This window comes from Eriocheir sinensis, chromosome 55, assembly GCF_024679095.1.
Source record: "Eriocheir sinensis breed Jianghai 21 chromosome 55, ASM2467909v1, whole genome shotgun sequence".
Classification (NCBI taxonomy): Eukaryota; Metazoa; Arthropoda; class Malacostraca; order Decapoda; family Varunidae; genus Eriocheir; species Eriocheir sinensis.
Genome location: NC_066563.1, coordinates 10,809,283 through 10,832,758, shown reverse-complemented (window position 1 = coordinate 10,832,758; position 23,476 = coordinate 10,809,283). Strand labels below are relative to the sequence as shown.

At 39.0% G+C, this 23,476-nt stretch overlaps 1 protein-coding gene across 8 annotated transcripts in view; it reads right to left on the bottom strand.

The window, feature by feature from the left end:
* Nucleotides 1-23,476, bottom strand: part of LOC126984060 (2-oxoglutarate dehydrogenase complex component E1-like) — a 27,440-nt gene extending 3,964 nt beyond the window's left edge. Inside the window, exons 1-21 of one of the 8 annotated variants that reach the window (XM_050837443.1) lie at nucleotides 23,347-23,476; nucleotides 20,554-20,801; nucleotides 19,796-20,011; nucleotides 18,757-18,877; nucleotides 14,063-14,185; nucleotides 13,736-13,868; nucleotides 12,193-12,280; nucleotides 11,321-11,467; nucleotides 10,679-10,858; nucleotides 10,261-10,441; nucleotides 9,925-10,034; nucleotides 9,360-9,530; nucleotides 8,948-9,197; nucleotides 8,571-8,731; nucleotides 7,450-7,467; nucleotides 5,897-6,172; nucleotides 4,801-4,923; nucleotides 4,215-4,378; nucleotides 3,945-4,092; nucleotides 3,417-3,571; nucleotides 706-855 (exon numbers count right to left, since the gene is read on the bottom strand). In XM_050837443.1, coding sequence (XP_050693400.1) covers nucleotides 706-855; nucleotides 3,417-3,571; nucleotides 3,945-4,092; nucleotides 4,215-4,378; nucleotides 4,801-4,923; nucleotides 5,897-6,172; nucleotides 7,450-7,467; nucleotides 8,571-8,731; nucleotides 8,948-9,197; nucleotides 9,360-9,530; nucleotides 9,925-10,034; nucleotides 10,261-10,441; nucleotides 10,679-10,858; nucleotides 11,321-11,467; nucleotides 12,193-12,280; nucleotides 13,736-13,868; nucleotides 14,063-14,185; nucleotides 18,757-18,877; nucleotides 19,796-20,011; nucleotides 20,554-20,772 — 3,134 coding nt within the window. In that variant the 5' untranslated portion in view covers nucleotides 20,773-20,801; nucleotides 23,347-23,476. Of the gene's footprint in view, nucleotides 1-705; nucleotides 856-3,416; nucleotides 3,572-3,944; nucleotides 4,093-4,214; nucleotides 4,379-4,800; nucleotides 4,924-5,896; nucleotides 6,173-7,449; nucleotides 7,468-8,570; nucleotides 8,732-8,947; nucleotides 9,198-9,359; nucleotides 9,531-9,924; nucleotides 10,035-10,260; nucleotides 10,442-10,678; nucleotides 10,859-11,320; nucleotides 11,468-12,192; nucleotides 12,281-13,735; nucleotides 13,869-14,062; nucleotides 14,186-18,115; nucleotides 18,219-18,756; nucleotides 18,878-19,795; nucleotides 20,012-20,553; nucleotides 20,802-22,892; nucleotides 22,918-23,346 lie in introns of those variants that run through there. The other 7 variants (XM_050837442.1, XM_050837445.1, XM_050837447.1 and 4 more) reach the window with 7 other exon arrangements.

The following is a 23,476-nucleotide window of genomic DNA, read 5'->3' as shown; positions in this document are numbered from 1 at the left end:
TGTGAGGGCTCCTTCAAAGGATCTTGGTTATTATCCTTTAAGTTACTGCAGGGAGGCGGACACCACTACATACAGCAGTTCCTAATACAAGTTCCTGCTCATTACCATTCCCCTCACTAACCTATTAATTTACTAATGTTATCTACAGTTTTGATCAGAACACTTCAGCACTCAATCTTTCATCTGGATATTCCAAAGTGACACCCACAAACATCAACTGATGACTTATTTTTCTTTGTTTATCCTTTCACTGGTTACACAAAAGAATGATCTAGGTACTGTCGATTTTTCTGGTACATACACAGTTACACACCAACATCTTCACATCCACGCATGCAGGGTACAAATTATAACACCCGCAAGGGATGGATCATAAATAATTTGGATAGTGTGTTCAGGTTTGCTAAGTGAAGTGAGTTTGGATCATTGTGTTCTGGATTAGACAAGTCATCAGTGGACGGAGCCACCTGGTCCACAAACAGCCTCAGCATCAGTCTTGGTACGTGCATGTGGCCATATAAACTTAAAATTTTAGAGATAACACTAAAAAATTATACATGATAAGATATGCGTAGAGTTAGGATACTGTGTTGACAGCAAGCAAGGTGTCCACCCAGAAAAGGAGTGTTTTCAGTGAAAATTATCACTGTCAAAAAGGTAACCCTTGAGTGCCTACAAGCAACTCTGGAGTGAGATTGAGCTCACCTCACTTCTCTGGTAACAGAGGGAGTGTCACTCTGAGTTGTGACAGGCACCTCAGAGGGCATCACCTCAGAAGGGCTCGAAGTTGGGAAGAGCCAAGGGAACCAATATTCGTACCAAGACTGAGACTCCTGGCTCTCTGAGGGACTTTGTCTACAGGAGAGCATGGTCTGTGGTTAGTCCTCTTCCTACATTACAACAAACAAACAAACACACTCACACATACATATACACGTATTCACGCACAGATGCACGCACGCACACACACACACACACACACACACATGATTACCACTATGATTAGACCAAATTTGGAATATGTGGAAACTGTGTGGTCTCCCCATAAGAAGAAACATGTAAAAAAACTTGAAAGAATACAAAGGATGGCAATGAAGATGGTTCCAGAACTGAAGGGATTGTCATATGAAGAAAGGTTAAAGGAAATGGACCTGCCAACATTGGAACAAAGAAGAGAAAGGGGAGACCTAATACTAATTTATAAGTTGTGGAATAAAATGGAAGAAGTAGATAATGAGGAGTTACTACTAAGAGAAGGAAGAAACACCAGCAACACACGAGGACACAGAAAAAAATTGAGAGAAGGAAGGTGCTTGAGAGACAAAAAAATATAGCTTCCTGCAAAGAAACATAGAGGTTTGGAATAGACTAAGTGAGGAAATGGTATCAGCGAAGGAAAAACAGGACAAGTACAGATACGGAGATGGGACCACACGAGCATAAGCCCAGGCCCTGTAAAATTACAACTAGGTAAAAACACTCAAAACTGGGGAAGTCCCAGTGCAATGGAAGAGGGCACAGGTGGTCCCATTATATAAGAGCGTAAATAAACAACAGCCTCTGAACTAAAGACTGGTTTCTGTAACGAGCGTCATGTGCAAGCTGTGTGAGAAGATAATTAAGACAGTGGATAGACCATCTAGAAAGAGAGAAGATAATAAATGAGTCAATTTGGATTCAGACAAGGTAAATCTTGAGTCACAAACCTAATATGTTTTTACTCAAGAGTAATAGATATAGTGCAGGAGAGAGACAGATGGGAGGCCTGCATATTTTTGGACCCAAAAAGGGCAGTTGATAAAGTTCCACGTAAGAGATTGCTGTGGAAATTAGAAATAGAGGAGGATTAGGGAGAAAATGACAGAATGGATGAAAAATGACCTAACAAACAGAGAAATGAGAACTGTGTTTAAGGATGAGAAATCAGACTGGAGAAGGGTCACCAGTGGAGCTCCTCAGGGATCAGTGTTAACACATATAATGTTTTTAATATATATAAATGATATGCTAGAAAAAGTGAAGAGTTACATGAGTATGTTTGCAGATGATGCCAAACTGCTTAGAAAAATAAGAGATGAGGATGATTGTAATAAACTGCAGAAAGATTTAAATAAGATTCATGAATGGAGTAAAGAATGGGAAATGCAGTTCAATAAAAAGAAGTGTCACACAATGAAAATGGGCAAGAGTAAAAATAGACCAAGTGGAGTGAATGAAATGAAAGGGACAACCATTGACACAGCGAAGGAAGAAAAAGACTTAGGAATTATAATACAAGATACACTGACACCTGAGAACCACATAAATAAGCTATTTGGAGAAACATATAGTCTGCTGCAAAATATTAGAGGCATTTCACTACTTGGACAGAGACATGATGAAGACGATAATGACAACATTGATTAGACCAAGGTTAGAGTATGCAGCGGTTGTTTGGTTACCTCACAAGAACAAGGACATAAGGAAACTTGAAAGGATTCAAAGGATTGCAACTAAGATGGTAACAGAACTACCAAATCTGTCATATGAGACTAGATTGGGGGGACTGGACCTACTAACACTCGAAGAAAGAAGAGAGGAGACCTGATAGCACTGTACAGGAACACAAGTGGAATGGATGTGCTGGATAGAAATGATTTAATTGAGATGGAAGGGAGGAGGTAACTGAGAGGACATAGTAAGAAATTGAACAGATACAGAATGCTTGGAGTCATAGAGTTCCATGTGCCTATTAAAATGGCACCATTATATCACTTCACAATAAAGGTGACATAATAGACAAAGTACTACTGACCCATAAGTAACCTACCCTGTAACATACAAACTTTTTATAAGACCAAAACAAACAGCCCACGGGCAACACTTAGACTTGAACCAAACAAGAGTTGGATTTTGTAGTGGATACTCAACAACTGACCACACCCTCATCATTTAACAAGTTATTTGAATAATCAGCATGGCTCTCATTGATTATTAGAAAGAATTTGACTGTGCAAAAGCTCCAGCAGTCATGCAGACAATCACGAGGCAGGATGTTGCTGAACTATACATAAAGGTTGGAAGATATGTGGAGAAGCACAATAAATATTAAACTCCACAAGAAAAGCAAGAAAATTTGAACCAAGGAAGGTGTTAGGCAAGGGGACAGTAGCTCCCAAATTATTTGCAGCTTTCTAATAGGAAGTATTAGGTCAGAATGGTGTAACACAGGAATCAAGGTAGTGAATAACTGACAACCTTAGATTTGCAGAAGATAGCTAAACAACTGTGCTACAACTGCTCTTTACTAAGAGCACTTCTAATTAGGGTTAGATTTATAAACAGAGCTGGTTAGCAAACAATGTGTACTTAATAATAATTCATATTGGTTATTCTCTAGAAAATATGAAAAAAAAGCCAAATTTTCCTCTACTTACGTTATGTGTCGCTCACAGTTGAGACAAGTGGCTATCCTGGGCTGAATGTAGGACCAGGAGCCCATGTTCTTGTGTTCCTCCTGAGACCACACCAGCTCAGCATCAGGATACTTGTCACACTCCTGCTTGATGAGGTCATAAGGGAAAGGTGCAATCTGCAAGAGAGAGGAGGTGATGGAGGAGTGACAAGGTAAGTGTTTACAATTCTTTTCTGCCAGACATTAGGTTAGAAACTGAATTCAGTGGGTGATGAGTTGAGTATAATTTGTCTTGTTGAGTCTGTACCACCTAGAGTATTTCTATACAATGAGCATCACTTAATTAAGGATGCCGGGGCCCTAACTCAGCAAACATAAAACAAAATTCCACCTTTTCTTTTTATTCATTTACACCAATGCATTGTAACAACCATTAACCACCAGTGGTATAAAATACTCCAGCTCACACCAGTCACACCTCCATGAGAGTGATGAGTGAAACTGTGCCTTGCTTATTTCTTTTGCACACACACACACATTCGCGTCTTACCTGCTCAACCCTGCCAATAGCTATCGTATCCTCCAATCCTGCCTCCTTCCGGGCTGCTGTCAGGTCATAGTACACCTTGCCAGAGCAGAAGATGAGCTTCTTCACCCCAGATGGATTCTTGGCTGCTGGCCCCTCATCAGGGATCACTCTGTCAAGGAAATATTGCACGGTGAGTTCTTTCAAAGCTTTACCCACTCTTCTCTTCTCTTCTCTTCTCTTCACTCACTCACTCATTAACTCACTCACACTCACTCTCTCTCTCTCTCTTACCGTCGGAATTCAGTGCCCTCAACCAGATCATCAAAGGAGGACTTGGCTTCAGGGTGCCTCAGCAGAGACTTGGGGGTCATGAGAATCAGGGGCTTGCGGAAGGGCAGGACAATTTGGCGGCGCAAGATGTGGAACAGGTTGGCAGGGGTGGAGCAGTTGGCGACCTGAAATACCAATCATGGTGACTTCTGGGTGAATGTTTTGAACACAGAATAGATGATGAATAAGTACACGCTGGGTTACAGATAAGATTTCTTAAACAACATGTGAATGTGTGTAGTCTACTCTGTTTGGCAATTTTTCCTCCTCTGATCTTAAACATTTTCTTGTTTTCTGAAGTTTTTCTTGGTCCTCAGCACTGCTTATGCAAGTCATGTCATATGAATGAAAATTCATGGCAATGAGCTTAGATCAAAATTAAATGGTTTATTTTGTTATACTTATCACAGAGGACCTATTTGCTTTACATTATTTCATGATTATATTATGGAAGTGTGCAAAACCAGCAAGATAATATCTAAATAACAGATTTGAGGTATGTAATGGCATGCATGAGGCATATATGTAAAAATACAGTTTCTCTTACAATCCAATTGATGTCAGACAGCTGGCGGATTGCAAAATCGGATGAGAATGCTGGCAGGACATCTGGATCATCTGAGGTCATCTGCAGGAAGCGCTCCAGACGGGCACTGGAGTGCTCGGGTCCCTGTGGGGGGGGTCAAGTCTGGCTAAAATTTCAACATATGTAAAAAAATGTACTCAAATTTGAAGCTATTATCAGTTATAAAGTCAGGTCAGACAACCAACAATAGTATATTCAAATAGAAACATAATTTTACATACAGAAAGTGACATAACTTAGCATTGAGTTATTGCAACAGCCACCAACCAGTAGAGGTAGTCATAACAATAGAAATGATATGGATAAAGGTCTTTCAACCATATATCCATCATTTTCCCATACATAGCATGTAGCAGGTAGCCGATGGTAGCTGTTAGTCACTAATGAGAACAACTTTATAGAAAAAAGTTGGATGGTTAACAATTAGACAGGCTGATGATAAAAGATGTGCTACAGACATTTACCAAATAAATGGTATTTTAAAACATATTAATGAGCAAGAACCCAATATGATTAGTCTAGTGCCAACAATTCTCAGTAAAACCACCACCTCAATCCAATGCTGCTTCTATCCTGCTAACTGTACATGAGAAATGCAATTATTTTGCGGAAGCTACTGCCCAAAAACAAACTCCACAGGCACCTGGATGGTAAGTAAGGATAGTGCTATCATGAGAGATGTACATCACCAACAACCCCTTTACAAGACCGTTACAGCATTCCAGAGCTCTGAGATGCTGCCAAGCCAGGTTGACCCAGAGAAGTGAGCTCATGCTTGGTGCCAGGAACCTTTGTCCCCAAGCAACTGCGATGAAGCAGATAAGTAACATACCCCTGGCTCCCCATCCCTGGTTGATGGACTAACTGGCTGACAAGAATGAGCTGGATCCCCTGGCTTAAATTCACTCTTAGGAGATGGTAGGGAGAAAATGTTTGAAATGAAAATAGGAAAGATGAACACAACTCACCACAATCATCAAAACACAAAATACCAACAGATTAATAACACACAAACTCAACTGGCACAAGACACGGACAAGACACTCTCATCACTCACCATGCCCTCCATGCCATGAGGGAGGAGCATCACCAAGCCAGTTTGTCGAATCCACTTGGACTGCCCAGATGCGATGAACTGGTCGATGATGCACTGGGCCGTGTTGTTGAAGTCACCAAATTGAGCCTCCCAGATAACCAGGGCATTGGGGTTGGTCATGGAGAAGCCCAGCTCAAAGCCCAGTACTGCATACTCAGAGAGAGAGGAGTTGCAGACTGTGTAGGGAGCCTGGTCTGGGTACAGGTTGGCCAGAGCATTGTACTGGGACTTGTCCACCTGTTAGTAAGGGCAAAATACAGTGTTAATTAAAAGTAGTTTGCATTATGCTCCTCCTGCAATAAAACGCCATCATTGCTGGTTCCTGGACACAAGTGATAAAGCTGCTGCAAAAATGAATTAGAAATAAACTGAAGCTGCATAATATTTTGGTAAAATGTTGCTTATTTAATCCATTAGAGATACAACCAATGAGATGGTCAAATACAAATAATACTATTATAATACCTACTATATTACACTATATTATCAAGCAGGGACTACATTCATTGAACCATTCCTCCTTACTACATGTAACAACTTATACATCATGGTTCACTATTTCCATGAACTCACATGCATAAAACACAAAAGTCTGTTTCCAAGGAGAAGCAGAAGGAAGCCACAAGGAATTTTATCAATATCTTTTCCTTTTCTTTATTTTCACTTTTTTTCTCTGCCCAGCACATGTAGTATATAGGCACACATACTCCTGATTCAAAACCGTACTTTCAATGACATCCTACTTGTTTTAAGAATCAAAACTATTTCTATACTTTCCTTATATATATATATATATATATATATATATATATATATATATATATATATATATATATATATATATATATATATATATATATATATATATATATATATATATATATATATATATATATATATATATATATATATATATATATATATATATATATATATATATATATATATATATATATATATATATATATATATCCTTAAATGGTCTGTATAGAGTATAGTCACATCCTTTTATCAGTAGCAATGCCCTACCTTGACCTTCTAAAAATTGCTGCACGCTCTACACACACAGACACACGGGGAAGACAAGTGAGCCTGGATACAACCAAACACAGATATAAAGGGCAGTGCAAATGAGCAGTCTAATCAGTTTCATAAAGGAAATTAGCAGAAATAATAATCAAAGAACAAAATATTTCACTCATTTGAATAGGATTAAATAAACAGCAGGCTTGAAAAGTAAAAACCCATATCAGCAAGTTTTACGAAGTCTCACAGGTGCATAGGTATGAAACTAACCATTCCTTGAGACAAATCTTCATTGTTAAGCAAAACTTTTTCATAGCAAACAATGTTATTGCTAGCAAAACAACACTAGCACAAAGAAGTTTCTTTTGTTAAATGAGTGGATGTAAGTAAGCTCTGAACAATCTTAATTCTCCAGTGGCACATGTAGTTACTGGCGTGAACTAATCATCTAAGGGAGATGCTGCAGACTGTATCATCTACCGCCTTACTGGGGAGTCATTTGTCACCTGAAAATATCAACAGCCACATCATCATGCGCAGACTCATGGGCACCGACCAGTCCCTGCTCTCAACTCACTAATTATGTTAATCAGTGAGCACTCTTCTAAGCTCTCACATTACAAGTGCACATATTGCTGTTTTCTTCTCACTATGTAATTATATTAGTAACTTTTTTTCTTTTTTCTTTTTTAGGAAAAGACATTCAGCAATCACATTGAACATGGGTACTTTATCACTAGATATGAGACAGGAGCAAAATCTATGTTAGCCCATCACATAGATACCAACTCCAGGTCATGAAAAGAATCATAAACATTAGTGTCAGAAAGCAACTGACAAAATTGCTATTCTAAAAGGGTCTATTAACTATGCAGACATGAATTAAGATGCATTAGTTATGTTGAGTAAAGAAACTTATCCAGGCTCAATAACTATTACTTATAAATAGCAGCTCTTCAGTATCACACCAGCCTGAGCTGTGACTGCCACTCTAGTGAAGCAACTTTAAACATTTAGATAAATTCCTCTGCTTCCCCCTACTTAACGGTCCACTGGATATGGAGATCCAAGACAATGCTGCAGTCCCCCTAAAGTGTTACGGGAATGAAAGTTGATCTATTTAAGATTTAAAATACAGGCAGTGAACTTTAAAATGATTATCATCATAGAAAATATTTGATTTTACAATGCAACATTTTGTGATTCTTTTTCAAAATAATACTATATAATAAAAACCTGCCCTTTCTTAGGGCATAGCGTAGTATATCTGACATGCAGTTATAACGATCCTTAAAACTTTCCTTTTTAACTTTTAATCATACAAAACTTCTATATAAAGACAGTCCTTCAATACATCTTTTAACCTGTTGTCATGCCAGCCCCTAAGAGCTCCCTCAAGGGAAGTGCAAGGGCATAAATGTTTCAACTCTCACCATTTCACACACACTAACCTTGAACATTTGTATCTACTCATTTTTCCATATCTAAATCATTCTAATTAGTCACTGAATGCCATCTATGTTACTCTACAATTGAATAGTAAGTGGGTGGAAAAAAAACAGAGAAATATGTCTTGAATTATTATCAAATATCAAGAGGAACAAATTACTTTTTGGTGATGGAGGATGTGATGCCGGTGGGAGAAGGTCCCACGCTCCACGTCCTGGCCTGAGAGGCGCACATGGATCCCCTCCTTCAACAAAGACCCAAAGGCAACAGCTTCCCCCATGGCCCAGTCAATGGTGCGATCCTTTGTCATTTCCAATCGGGCTGAAGAAAAGGATTGTAAAAGCAACAAGAATCACAAGTAAATCCAAATGCATGTCAAATCATGTACATACTTAAAGTCAGTGATTTTTTATATTTCTTTTAGGGTAATAAATTATTAGCCTGTCAAGTCACCTATCTGTTATGGCACTGAAACAAATTATGTAAATTATTCAAAATATATAAAATGAAGAAGCTTCCCCAAAGTTTCTCACTTACTGTTAAGGATACGCTGAAGACCTCTGTGGATGACAAAGTCACTGGCATTGGGCGGGGCACTGGCAAACCTGCGGCAGATGTGGTTGAGGGTGTCTTCATGAATGCCTGTGGGGGAGGCACGCAGGGGATCCTTGCCCTCAAAGAAGCCAGACCAGGGGGAGTCAATCCAGTGCTTGTTGAATACTCGTGTCTCCATCTTGGCAGCAGCAAAGGCTTCCTCCAGGATCTTTTCATATTTGTCTCTTACTTCCTGGTGGTGTAAAAAAAAAGTAGATACAGGAAAAGCTGCAAAATAGCTGTTTGTACATAGGAAGCAAAAATTAATCTTCATATTTAAAATGATTTCCTGTCAAAAGGCACACCATACTAAAGTACACTACTCTGCTAAAAAAAATTCCCAGGCAAGACTTACCTTGGCCTCTTCCGGTGTCACAACTTCTTCATTGATCAGCTTATCAGCGTACAGGTCAATGACTGGCTTCAGCTTCCTGATGCGGTTGTACATGAGGGGTTGAGTGAACATCGGCTCGTCAATTTCGTTGTGGCCATTGCGACGATAACAAACCAAATCAATGACAACGTCCTGGATGTATAACGAACAGGAAAAATTCATTAACTTATTTTAATCTTAAACAAAGAAATGTAATATAAATAAATGAATGTAACTGTTTTTATCCTATTTAGCATTCCTAATAGAGAATATGAGTTATTTGTTTACCACAGAAACACTTAACTGTTTACTATTAAAACATGTATCCATAATTCACTGCATCACTGCACCACCAACCTCAGACAGATTGCACCACCAACGTCGGACAGATCCCATTAACCAATTTTACAGAACTGTATATATCAGTTTTGGCTAAGCAAAGTTCATGAATGTATAAGCAATCAAATGATAGTGATGGTCCCCTGTACTTGCTTCAGGGCACCAGCATCCCTGATGTACATCAGTGAAGCACATCTGTCTCACTCACCTTGTGGAAAGTGTGTCTCCAGTCAGCAGCAACATTACACACATGCATCACAGCTTCGGGATCATCAGCATTGACATGGAAGATGGGAGCGTTAACCACTCGAGCAACATCTATGGAAGAAACGAAAAATTAGTTTTATTTTTCACATCAGAGAAGATAGCTCAAAGGCCAAAGATGCAAAATAGCCACCAAAGTGCTGCTCATATTCATGCTCAATACAGTTTTTACATTATGATGTAGTTCTGCTCTTGATGATTGATTTGACAGTTTCACAATGTAATACAAGATTCAGTTCAGAATTGGGGTAAAACACTGACTTACTGCTTTGCCACTTACCAGTGCAGTATGGGGAAGATCGAGACATGCGGGGGTCAGTGGTGAAGCCAATCTGGTTGTTGACAACAATGTGGATGGTGCCATGAGTGGTGTACTGAGGCAGCTCAGACAAGTGGAAGGTCTCGAAGACGATGCCCTGCCCTGAGAATGCGGCATCTCCGTGGAGCAGTACTGAGAGCACCTGTCAGTAAAAATAATGCTAGTGAACAGCAATCATGACTTACAGAAAATTAAAAAAATAAGACACAATCGTACAAAACTTTGCATAATTGGTCACCACTAAACTTAGCCAGATGCTCCAGGTCCCTTTTTTACACCCTAAATCAATACATAAAAGACTGTAACTATAATTTCCGACAATGACAAATTAAAACATCTGAAGGAGCTACCTCCGAGGCACTACCTTCCCCACCCTCACCTTATTGCCTTCAGAGTCACCATGGTAGAACTGCTCTGCCCTGGTCTTGCCCTGCACCACCGGGTTCACTGCCTCCAAGTGTGACGGGTTGGCAACAATAGCCAGGCGGATGTTCTTGTTGGTCACTCGGTTAAGCCTCTCAACATAGGTTCCAAGATGATACTTCACATCTCCAGAGCCCTTAGGAAAGAAGCATGTCATCATTTATTCTTGCAAACAAAAACTCAAGGCTCCCTGTTCTCTTACTGTTATATTTCACTTATCTGTACTCTGTTACATTTCATAAGTAGATTAAGGTGCATACAGTTCTGCAACAGTAGTGCTTCTAGTGAAAAGCTGTTCTGTATTTTTCATTCCAATAATTCTGAATGAATGTACCCATTAATATAAATATTATACAGAAATCATCACAATGGTTGCATCAGAATCAATACTTATATCATTAATGTTGCATGCTACTTAAACATCACACGACAATATAGCATTGAATTTATGGTACTATTTTTTTTTCTGTAAATAACTCATATTGTGAAAACTTACAATTTAATTACAAATGGTTTATGACTGACAACCATTACTTCATATGGCCTGGTAGAAACTTCCATAACAGGAAATAAACTCTAGCACCAGCACACAACATACCTCATCTCCTGTGTCTAGGCCAGCAAACTGGGAGAAGATGTGCTCGAGGGGCTTGCGGCACACATTGGAGAGAACATTGAGGCGGCCGCGGTGAGGCATCCCCATCACAAAGCTTTCTACACCCAGTGAGGTCGAGCGGTCGATCACCTGCAACACACAGGGTACAGTAAATGTTGAGATAACTAAGTATGAGTAAAACATTTGTTATGTTCACAGACACTTTAATCAAGCATAAAAGAAAGATCATCACCAGAAAATGTATCTAAACAACCTTAACAAGGGACTTTAAAAAAGCACAATTTCTTAATTAAGAACAGTCTCAAAATGAAGTATTCACAATTGAGGCGCTCAGAATAGAAACGGTGAACTAACCATTAATAGAAAATGAGATTTTAGGCACCACCATAAGTGCATCCCTTTCTTCTATGCCATGAGACGGTGAGTCAACTGTTAGTTAGTGAAAGAAGCAGGTAAAGATATCGTCAAAACTGTCTTTCCCTTGCTCTGGCCCAGGGTAGTACACTCGGAAATGGAATGTTCTCTAAAGTTACTTCGGGGGGGTTCACCATTTCAATTTTCAACACCTCAATTCTAAAAATGTGTTTTCTTTTATGTTATGGACTTAACAAACACTTAGCACAAATTTTCACAAATATGCTAAATCCAATCTGCAAAAGGATGAGTCATGTCAAGTTAGGTTACAATGCTAGACTCTCATTCAGCTATCTAAAAAACAGGAATTCCACATAATGCGTAAAAATTAATAAAAGACAATCGAAGGGAGTTAAAAGGATAACCGTCTTAAACAATAAATAATCATGAACTTGGCATGTATCTGACAAACCAAAAGTTATGAAGAACCACCAACTGACCTGTTTCATGGCAGGGATGAGGATTTCACAGCCTTCAAGGCCAAAACGTTTCTCAGACGAAAACTTGCGAGCCAGGAAATTCTCAAACCTAATAAAAAATTTGGGTTAAAAATCTTCTCAATGATAAAATCCAACATATAAATATAATTTTAATACTTTTTGTGACTCATATACAGTGAATCCATAATACAGCTATACAGGCATCCACGTGTGTGTGTGTGTGTGTATTTACCTAGTTGCAATTTTACAGGGCCTCGGCTTAGGCTCGTGTGGTCCCGTCTCCATATCTATACTTGTCCAGTTTTTCCTTAAAGTTGTGCACACTCTGCTGATACTACTTCCTCACTAGTCTATTCCAAACCTCTATGCTTCTTTGTGGGAAACTATATTTTTTTCTCTCTCAAACATCTTCCTTTTCTCAATTTTTTACTGTGTCCTCGTGTGTTGCTGGTGTTTCTTACTTCTCTTAGTAGTAACTCCTCATTATCTACTTCCATTTTATTCCACAACTTATAAATTAATATCAGGTCTCCCATTTCTCTTTTTTGTTTCAATGTTGGCAAGTTAGTTTCCCTTAACCTTTCTTCATATGACAATCCCTCCAGTTCTGGAACCATTTTCGTTGCCATCCTTTGTATTCTTTCTATTTTTTTCACGAGTTTCTTCTCATGGGGAGACCACACAGTTTCCGCATATTCCAACTTTGGTCTAATCATAGTGGTAATCATCTTTTTCATCATATCTTTATCCATGTAGTGGAATGCTATTCCTATATTTCTTACCATTCTATACGTATCTCCGAATATCCTATTTACATGACTGACTGTTGATTATCTTGTATTATCACTCCCAGATCTCTCTCGACCTTTTAATATATCTTCATCTCCCATTCTATATGTCCATTTTGGTCTCCCTTCACTCTTTCCCATTTCCATTATATGACACTTCTTCACATTAAATTCCATCTCCCATTTCTTACTCCAATCCCAAATTTTATTTAGGTCCTCTTGCAGAATTTCACACTCTTTACTATTTCTTATGTGTCCCAGCAATTTCGCATCATCCGCAAACAAACTCATATAACTATATACTTTCTCCGGCATATCATTTAAATATATTACTAGGAAAAGTATTGGTGCCAGTACCGATCCTTGAGGCACCCCACTATCTGCATTTCTCCATTCCAACTTCATGTCCTTTACCACTGTTCTCATTTCTCTTCCCTTTAAGTAACTGTCCACCCAATTTTTCATTTTTCCCTTCAATCCTCCTCTGTTTTCCAGCTTCCATAATAGTCTTGTGTGTGGAACTTTGTTGAAAGCCTTTTTCAAGTCCAAATACACACAGTCCACCCATCCATCCCTCTCCTGTGTTATGTCCGTCACTCTCGAGTAAAAGCTCAAGAAGTTTGTCACACATGAACGCCCTTGTCTAAAGCCATACTGTTTTTCTGTAATTATATTATGTTCTAGAAATTTTGTTCATTGTTTCTTTATCACTTTTTCACTTTTGTGTGCGTGTGTGTGTGTGTGTGTACACTCACCCATGAGACCTGGTGAGACGCGCCAGCAGCAGACGCTTGTCCTGGGCATTCATGTGCATGATGCCGGGAGTCTCAAACTTTTGTCGGATCCAGTTGCACTGTTCCAGGGAGTTGATGAACATGAACTCAACACCTGAATGGAGCAGAGACAAAGGGAGAGGAGGTTCAGTAAATGTGTGAATGTAGAAGTCCCCACTTAATCTACTAAACAAAATTTAATCCTAAAACACCATAAAAGTATATAAGCTGATATTTTCATTAGTTTACAGCCTTAGCAGTGTGACATCTTTGTGACCTTATGACCTAACGTAACTTGACATGACTCACCAATGGAGCGGCAATAGGCATCCTCCAATCTTTTGATGATCTCCTTCAGGGCCAGTGTTTTTTCATTGCCTCCTACAAAGGTGGACAGGGGCAGCTTGAAGGAGCGCTCCATGTCTGACTCCTCTGTTTAATGGGCAAGGGTAAAACCCAGACATAAGAATATTAAGATCCAGTGCCGTTGGAATAATAAAGAAACCTTGGTCAAGAGTTATCCTATTAATACCTAATGTGATGGAAAATAAGACAATAATTATTATAGAAACCTAAGTTACACTATAAAAAATTATACTCAACTTTGGTGAAACTTCAAAATTGTACAATACAATTCTTCTGACAATCAGTAAAACAACTACCTTTCCTAAACTCTGAATCAAGTAAAACAGTTCAACATACTGGTTACTAACTCTTCTAAAGCAATCAATACATGTGTGATAACCTCATCTTGTCTTACAGGTCTAAAGAGATTTTGCACTACTGTCTGGAATTACTCTTGGAAACATCTTGGTTGCCAAATCAAACAACACTGTAGACTATCAGCAGCATACACAAAGGAATTGACTTGAAGCATATCAGGGTTGTAGTAGTCATGTTGCAATTATCAAGTCAATGAATTACAAAAAAGGAAGATAAGAATCTATTCCTTACCAAGAAGATTCAATGACAAAACACTTATGTCAATCCTTTTTATGCTTATCTAGTTACATTTAAGAATATCTGCTTCAGACTTATGCACTAAAATAGCATATTTGTACATTTACAAAAGGAATTCCAGACAAATAATGGTGGAGTCACATAACCCAATGACGAGTAGATTTCAGCATATCAATTGATTTTCCCAACTAATGACTGGTGTGTCTACAACTTCCTTGTTAATTTACCTTTTACTTAAAGCACAAAATAGTTAACAAATAGATCAATCCCTTAGTGATTAAAATTGGTATGTATACAGATGAAAAGCCCCAGAATGTGGTGTCACGTCTACAAAATGTAAATACAAAACACCCCCAGAAAAAAAAATACGGAAGAGAGAAATGAAGAGATGACTCAAGAGATCTTACAAAATACTGAATGGCAGTGGAACCCCAATGAGGGAAAAAACCATTTGAAAACAGCTTTGAGAAGGAAACACTTAAGCAGGTGGTTGGGAAAATTAAAACATAATACTAATTTTCAAATTTTCCAGGGAGAAGCTTCAAAGATATCAAGAGGATATAAAGAGATATAAATAATAACGAGATCCTAGTGATGAAAGATGAACACTGATATGTGTCAAATGACTCTGAAAGGCCTTGAAGACTGAAAGCTTTACCTGCTCATTTGTCCTCTAAAAATTGCTAATCTCATCCTATATGACTCCACTTAAATATTTTAACCTGGTAGCAGCGACGGGCCAAATTTGTGGCTTCTACCGTGTAGCAGCGACGGACCAAATTTCTGCCATGATATAAGCCCCCCAAAATAGATGATACATAATATGATCACAAATGCTTTGATATATGTTATGAAATGGTTTGTGTGAGGGGTGATTTTTTCTCATTTTTCTTGCTAGGAGGAACCATTAAGAAACATGATCCCCGCTGCTACCGGGTTAATGCTTGTTGTAAAAGAAAAAAAAATGTTATATGATTAATAACAAAATTGAACACCACAACAAAACAACAAACTTGACTGGCAGATGGAGGCAAAAGTAGAAGCAAGGATGAGGAGTCTGTCCATGAAGGCAGAAGGTTAGCAGAGTAAAGGAATAATACTGAAGGGGTCTCATAACATAAATTGCTATATACAATTTGGGTTGCAGCCGATGCTCTCTCAAAAAATATTGAGGGTCATCATCATTAACTTTTCTCAGGCATTCCAATATACTTTTTAACTTAATGAATAAATAAATGAATGGTTCAATAAATGATAATAAAAATCTATACCAGATGGCATCCATACCTTGCAAAGTTCACATTCAACATGCAGACAATACAATAACAAAAATGTAAGTAAAGTGGGCCCTTCCTCATCGCCCAAAACATTACCGTTGAGCAAAAGTAAATTTCAAACAAAATCAATATATAACACGACACTGGACTAACAATTTATCAAATCTTGACGATTTTTTGCAAAAACTAAGACCAAAATTTCATCTGAAGGAACATACAAAATCATGAAATTATATTTTTCAATGATGACAGGTTATCCATCTGAAGTGATTTAGACAGAAATTGGATAAAACTGCAAATTACTTAGAAGTATACCGTGCAATGTTTCTTTATTCAACATTAGGCGTGAGCTGAGTTAGTACGTCCATGCATAATCCTCTAGGTACTGTTGAAATTTTCTGTAAGAAACAAAATAAGTTTCAGCAGGTGGCTATGAAGGGAATTCAGACAAGATGAAAAGGGGTAGTATCACAACAGCAACCTTTTTGGCTAATACTACAGCATGCATGCCAACTTTTTTCAAGAAAAGCACATAGCTAACATTCCCAAGACATATAAAACTGTTTACATATTTCAACAAAGCAACAAAATAGAATCAAGTCAAACCAGATACCACCAAGTATACCAACAGATTTGAAGATTTAACTGCAACTAATATAACACTGATCTTAACTGGTAATATGAAGCAAATGTTGACCTGAACCATATTGTCTTACTAGCTCCAGCTCCACCCACCATACACATGTTACTCAGGAAATCTCAGTTTCATTAAAATGACCTAAAGTTAGAACTAAAATTAGCCCTTGTGCTTGGATTAGAATTGAAGGGGGAACAAGCACACTAAGACATGCAAAGTCAACAAGGTGTTATATTTTAGGTGTTTGGTTACATCTACCGTCAGTACCTCTTGTTCACTAAAAATAGTTAAGTAGGCTAATAATGCAAGCACTGTGCTCAACATGATAAGCAAATTACTATGTAAACTTTGTAAATTACATGTTAACAATGTTATAGTCTGTATCTGTACCAATATATCAAAAAGCAAATAATATGACAGAAGCCGACTGCCAAAATATGTTAAATTGCACAGTGAAACTAGTATGATAATTACTACTGGAGTATACAATAATCTTGCATTGTGTGCATATGAAAAGGCTCAGCTCTGTGAAACATAACCGATGTGTTTCTGGTATACTTAGCAGATTTGCATAGTTTTTAAGTACACTACTTTTCTAATCCAATAGATAAAAATTACTTTTTTAATGAATGATGACAAATACTCTGAATATTATCTAATAATAACTTTGCTCATGTGCAAGTCTTTGAAGAGTAAAACCCCTATTTTCTATAACACCATGCTGTTGAGGAAAATATTTTTTCTTCTATACTCACACTTTACTATAAAATTGGGAAGTTCATTTCCACATACATTACAAACACTATGTTTGCTAGGTACAAAACTCAAGAACTGTATTGTAAATTTTCAGGAGTTTCTTCGCTCCAACTTAAATTTCATAGGTCCTCAAAGTTTAAATATAAGAACAAAAGTTTGTCTGTGAGCAAACTTTTTTTTCCAGTTGTTAGTTCTATTTACAAAACTTTTTACAGTGTTTGAAAGTTATTCTAAAGTCTTTGTGTCATCCTGACTGGTAGCTATTTGACAATATAATCCAAAGAAATTTTTTGAAAAGGAATAGGCAAAAATAAATGTATAACTAGCACATTACTCAGGGAACACCAAAGACCTAAGGATTAAGGGCCGCTTTCACAGTCACTTGTGTTTGTGTTGATCGTTACCAATGGCGGCAATCGCCGCTATAGTATTTCTACGTGAAACTGGCCGATGGGGTAGTGGCGGCTGCGGGGTTAGCCTAGCCCCGCACCTTACCACACTCTCTCGACACCTCTCGCTTCATCTGCAGCCACCACTACCCCATCGGCCAGTTTCACGTGAAATACTATGGCGGTGATCGCCGCCATTGGTAACGATCAAAACAAACAAAAGTGACAAAAGAAAGCGGCCCTAATTCCCTATACGTAAATCACATCCAAAAAGAAAACAATAATTTTGCTTTGCCATGTCCAAGCAAGAATGAGCATTTAGCAATGAGTTATTACAACTTACTGAACTGATTCATATAATTGCGGACGACAAGTTCTCTGCTCTGGCTGTCATCCACAGTGTTGATGCCAAGTGGATCAATCTTAGCTATGCTGTGACCACGAATCTGTTGGGGAAATCAACCACGTCACCCCTAACACCAGAGGCACTAAGCTGAACCTTGAGGGAGGAAACATTTCTGCATTTGGTTTCCTTTTAGCACGCGTGAACATGCACACGTGCAGAAGTGCACGCATACACCCACAAAAGCCCACACGCATACACACATGTACACATACACACTGAAGAGTATAGATTTCTGAGGATCAGCTCAATTTCAGTGGTAGAATTTTATCCAAAGAATCGCACCATGAAGAAGGAAACTCAGCCTTCCTTCAACATGATGGAACTCTGATGATTGCAAGGACCAACACCATTTCTTTCCCCTTCAGGCAAAAATATGTTAGTAATGGAGATGCAAAAGCCATATAGAAAATACAAACTGCTCAGATGCTGCAGAAAAATAAAAGATGGAATGAAATTATGAAGGCGAACACAAGTGAAAGAAAAGAATAATCTGCCCAGCCAAGTCCACAACTCTCCACTCTCCCCACACATCTCAGAGAGCAAAAAAGAGGAGGAAACTGGCTCCCCTAGCACCATACCAATGTAATCAAAATAGTTCCGCACTACAGTTTTGCTGGGCAGGGTAGTCGGGTGTCGCTCTGACAGTGCCTCACGGTCAATACCCAGAGGATCCAGTGCTGCGACCAAGTGTCCGCGAGCCTGTTATTTTGTGTGTGTGCAAACATGCCATTTGTTAGTACTTCCTGGGTAATGCTGAGGCCCAGTTTGCCACACGATGACAGTATTCAAAATTACAGGCTAACTTCTGTTAAACCTCTACATCTTAAAACCTGATTCATAAAATCATAAAACTCCAATCTAAAAATATTGATTTTTTTAGGATAGTTTAGAGGTAATTTTCACATACATGTATTTTAGACATACACAAAGCTTCAATACATGCATGAGTGTTTGTTGATCAGGAAAAGAATCATGCTTAAAGAGTACTTATCTTCAATAAACTATTTGTATCAAAACAATCATTACTGTCTTATTTTACTGGGGAAAATGCAAGGATTAAACTCCACTCTACTTCATGGTTAATATCCACACATCAAACAATATTAAGTATAATCATGTAATCATTTGAAATAAATATAAATGGCAACTCAGACCATAATTTGTATTAAATGAGGCGATGCAGCATAACATAGATAGATTATCACAGATTCTGTTACGAGTTTCCTAATCTTATCAATTATCAATTTTTTACCTTTATCCAATTTCCAGTCACAAATTTAACTCAATTCTGGCATGCTGTAAAAACTTAAAGAACTATATAATTTAGCTCCAGTCCTGCACTCGGGGTCAAACTTTACTTTACACAGGTACTAATACTCGTCAAGCAGTCTAGCACAGGCATTTGAATTCAGTTGATGATATACATACATACATACATACATACACACAAATATAATCTGTCTATCTTTCTACCTATCTATGTCTATCTATCTGTCTATTCACATCTCTCTCTCTCTCTCTCTTATAAATTATGTTTCAACTGAAGGACTTGAAAGACATATAGTATATCATAAAGCAAATAACAAACAAAATCAGAAATCACCCAACCACACCCACCTGATAGGCTCTGATGATACCCTGAACTGCCAGATGGTCGTCAATAATTTTGTCGGAGATAGGAGTCTCGGAGACCATGTGGGAGGAGGTGAGGGCTGGGGCAAGGGAGGACAGTGGCACATGGTGGGGCAGGGGCTCAGCCAATGAGGGGGGGGCAGTGTAGGCCTCCCCAGGCCGGGCACCAGCAGAAGCATTTCGGAAAAATGTGTCCCATGACTGAAAGATAATTGATTTTAATTTTGTCAGCTAGCTTCCTCCTCCATCTCTCTTTTCATATATATATTTTACTGATCATGTATGGCAAAGTATGCAAAATGTTCACAATTACAAATGCATCAATATATATGTAGCTATTGCTTGCTCACACCTCTTCGAAGATTATAGAAATAGTAATTTACAAATGCCTTTGCATAATACAGTACAAGTATTGAACCATAAGAATGGAGACAGAAAAATCCGTACAAGGAGAAAACCCTATACGAGCAGAACCTGGTAAATATATAAGTAGGTAAACAAAGGAAAAGTAAATACCATAAACATAGGACTTGTGATTACCTGGGACATTGGCTGAAATACATGTGCAAATGGCTTGTGATGCACAGTAATTACTATGCCTGCCTTTTGAGGATGAACATTTTTCTAAAGTAACTTTTTCAAACAGGGGCCCCTCTTCGGAAAATCTTATAATACCTTCTCCCCTTTTCACCAAGCCAGTCCATCCAAATCTACCTAGGGGTAATGTGTAGTGACAGACCCACCTGGTGGACACTCTTTGGATCTTCTAGCCAGGCTGTGTACATCTCCTCCACGTAGTTAGATGACGACCCATTGAGGAAAGGCTCTGCAGCAAGGGCTGGCGGTGGAGGAGCTGAGGCTTTATTTCTTATGGCGCCCAGCATCCATGCCCTTGCTGCTGTCAGGGGCATCCCAGGAGAAGCCCGGGACAAGAGATGTGACATTGCACGTGCCCTGTTCATTGTGTTGGCCTAGGGCTTGCCCACCTCACCTGCAGGAAAAAATGTGGTGTGAGTTTTTGACCACAAATTCAAAATGGAAAGTAGTTCCTTGTGTAGCCTTTAGTGAGTTTGATTAAGTAGAAAATGACGGTGCCACAACTACTATGGTCATACAGTGTTGATTGTGGCGAGTGATTTAGGAACGGATGCAACTTAAGATTTGTAGTAAACAATGTAGGATGGCACTAAAGATACACTGACAATTCATGGTGCAGCATGGATGGCATAATACCTAAAATATACTGCAATATCCTATGATCCAGCCATGTTTGATTAATATAGTTTACATTTCAAAATCAGGGTGAAGCTGTAGAGAATAATCAGAACCACAGAACAAGGGTTCAGTAAGGTTATTTCATAAGGAAGAAAAAGGACTAAAACAACTGAAAAAGCCTGTTATTATTAGCCTCCAAATCAATAGCATAATATTGTCCATTATGCTACCATGGATAGACACTAAATCATTGGTTAGTAACTTAACCTAAGTCTTCTAGAAGTAGTGTACCAACAAGGATAGAGGGACAGCTGAGCTGGCTGGGTGCCAAATGTCTTAACCAAGACATCATTCATGCCGACATACTAAAGAATGATAAACTTTTGTTCCCCTACAGCATCATACATTTTGAGAGACTTGATAATGCTGACAGTTAATTTCTGACAATTCACTATACACTTCTACTGACACATCCACTGGACGAGTGAATGTGCAAAATGTAACCTAACCCCAAAAAAGTAACATAAGGCATGGTCAAAAGGTAAGACGAAAAACAAGATAAATCTTCAAAATTCTTTAGTGACGGGTGACATATGAGTTTAAAATACAGGAAATGATCAGATTTACTCGACGAGAACTGCTACAACTACATATGTGCGCTGTATCGTCCAAATCAGCAATTATACCTAACCGAACACAACTAGCCCATGTGGTATACAAGACTAAACCTTATAATCATACCCTATGCATTCCCCCTTTCGAAATCTGGGGAAGAGCTGCTGCCACAACCTTGGACACACAACACCCTCCAGCTAACGACTTTCCTGAGATTAATGGCCGTAAAGATGCCCTAAACATTCCCCCTTAAATAAAAAAAAAGGATATGCTGCAGTCACAACCTTGGACACCACACAACCACCAGTTACTAATAACCTTGCAGAGATCACAACCTTGGACACGCCACAGCCCATAGCTAATGACCTTTCTGAGACTCATGGCCCTTAGCATACTCTACACGTTCAGGTCACTTGTCGGTCAGAAGTTTTGCCTTTGAAACGGCACTCCCTGATGTAACTCTTCACTTTCTGGGTGTTATTTTCCTTTTTCTTTCCTTCTTTTTTCTTGTGGTCTGTTTTGCATTCCCCTCCCCTCAAAATTTAGGGAAGAGATGCAGCCCACAACCTTGAACACCTGAGGACCACCAGTAAATGATACCCTTCCAGAGATCACAACCTTGGACACCTCACAGCCATCAATTAAAGAACGTTCCCTAAAGATACCTTAAAAAATCACCTTTTAAAATTTTGGAAAAAGCTGCAGCCTACAACCTTGAAGACCACAAAACCACCAGTTAATGATAAAATTGAAGAGATCACAACCTCACAGCCACCAGTTAAAGAACCTTCCCTAAAGATACCTTAAATACTCCTTTTAAAACTTAGGAAAAAGCTGCAGCCCACAACCTTGAAGACCACAGAACCACCAGTTAACAATAAACCTGAAGACATCACAACCCCACAGCCACCAATTAATGATCTATCTAAATTTAATGACCCTAAATAATCCCCCCTCTTTTAAAATTTAGGAAAAAGCTGCAGCCACAACCTTGAAGACCACAGAACCACCAGTTAAAAATAAACCTTCAAGATCACAACCTTGGACACAGCCACCAGTTAATGAACCCAGAGATTAATGGCACCCTGTCACGGTCAGCAGACGACAGGGGCATCACGGGACACCACCTGTTCACGCTTATAATATCCCTGAGATCGAGAAGCAATTAAATCCCATGCTACGTCACACCGAGAAGGAAGGATTCAAGGAGGGACGGGACGGAACGGGACGACAGAAAGGGCTGGGCACTCACAACCCTTATTCCCTGCCCTTTTTTCTTTCCGTAGGGTGGATATAACGCAGTAGAGAGCCGGCGTCAATATCCCTGAGATCGAGAAGCAATTAAATCCCATGCTACGTCACACTGAGGTGGAAGAAATCAAGGCGGATCGGGACGGGACGGGAGGCCGGCAGAAAGGGCTGACCACTCACTCCCTTTATTTCCTGCCCTTTTTCTTTCCCTAGAGTGGATATAACGCAGTAGAGAGCCGGCATGATTATCCCAAAGCGTCCGTAACACTTGGATATGGGCCAGTGGGTATTTTGAGCCGGGAATCTGTTTACTCGATCAGCTGGTGCAGGGGACTCAGCCTCCACCAAGCCCCCGGGAGTCACCAGTGGGCCCCCTTGGGTACTCCCCCTGGGTCATATTATTTAGTCACCGGTGGGATATAAAAGCAGGGTATTAATAGTTCACAGCTGCGTACCAATAAATACACTTCCCCCACGAGGTGTTGAGGCACACTGGCTTCCTCTTCTTCGCCAACCCCAGTGACGAAATAAGAGGGACTTCCATTTTCCCCTGACCACCATTTACAAAGTCATTTTACAACATAA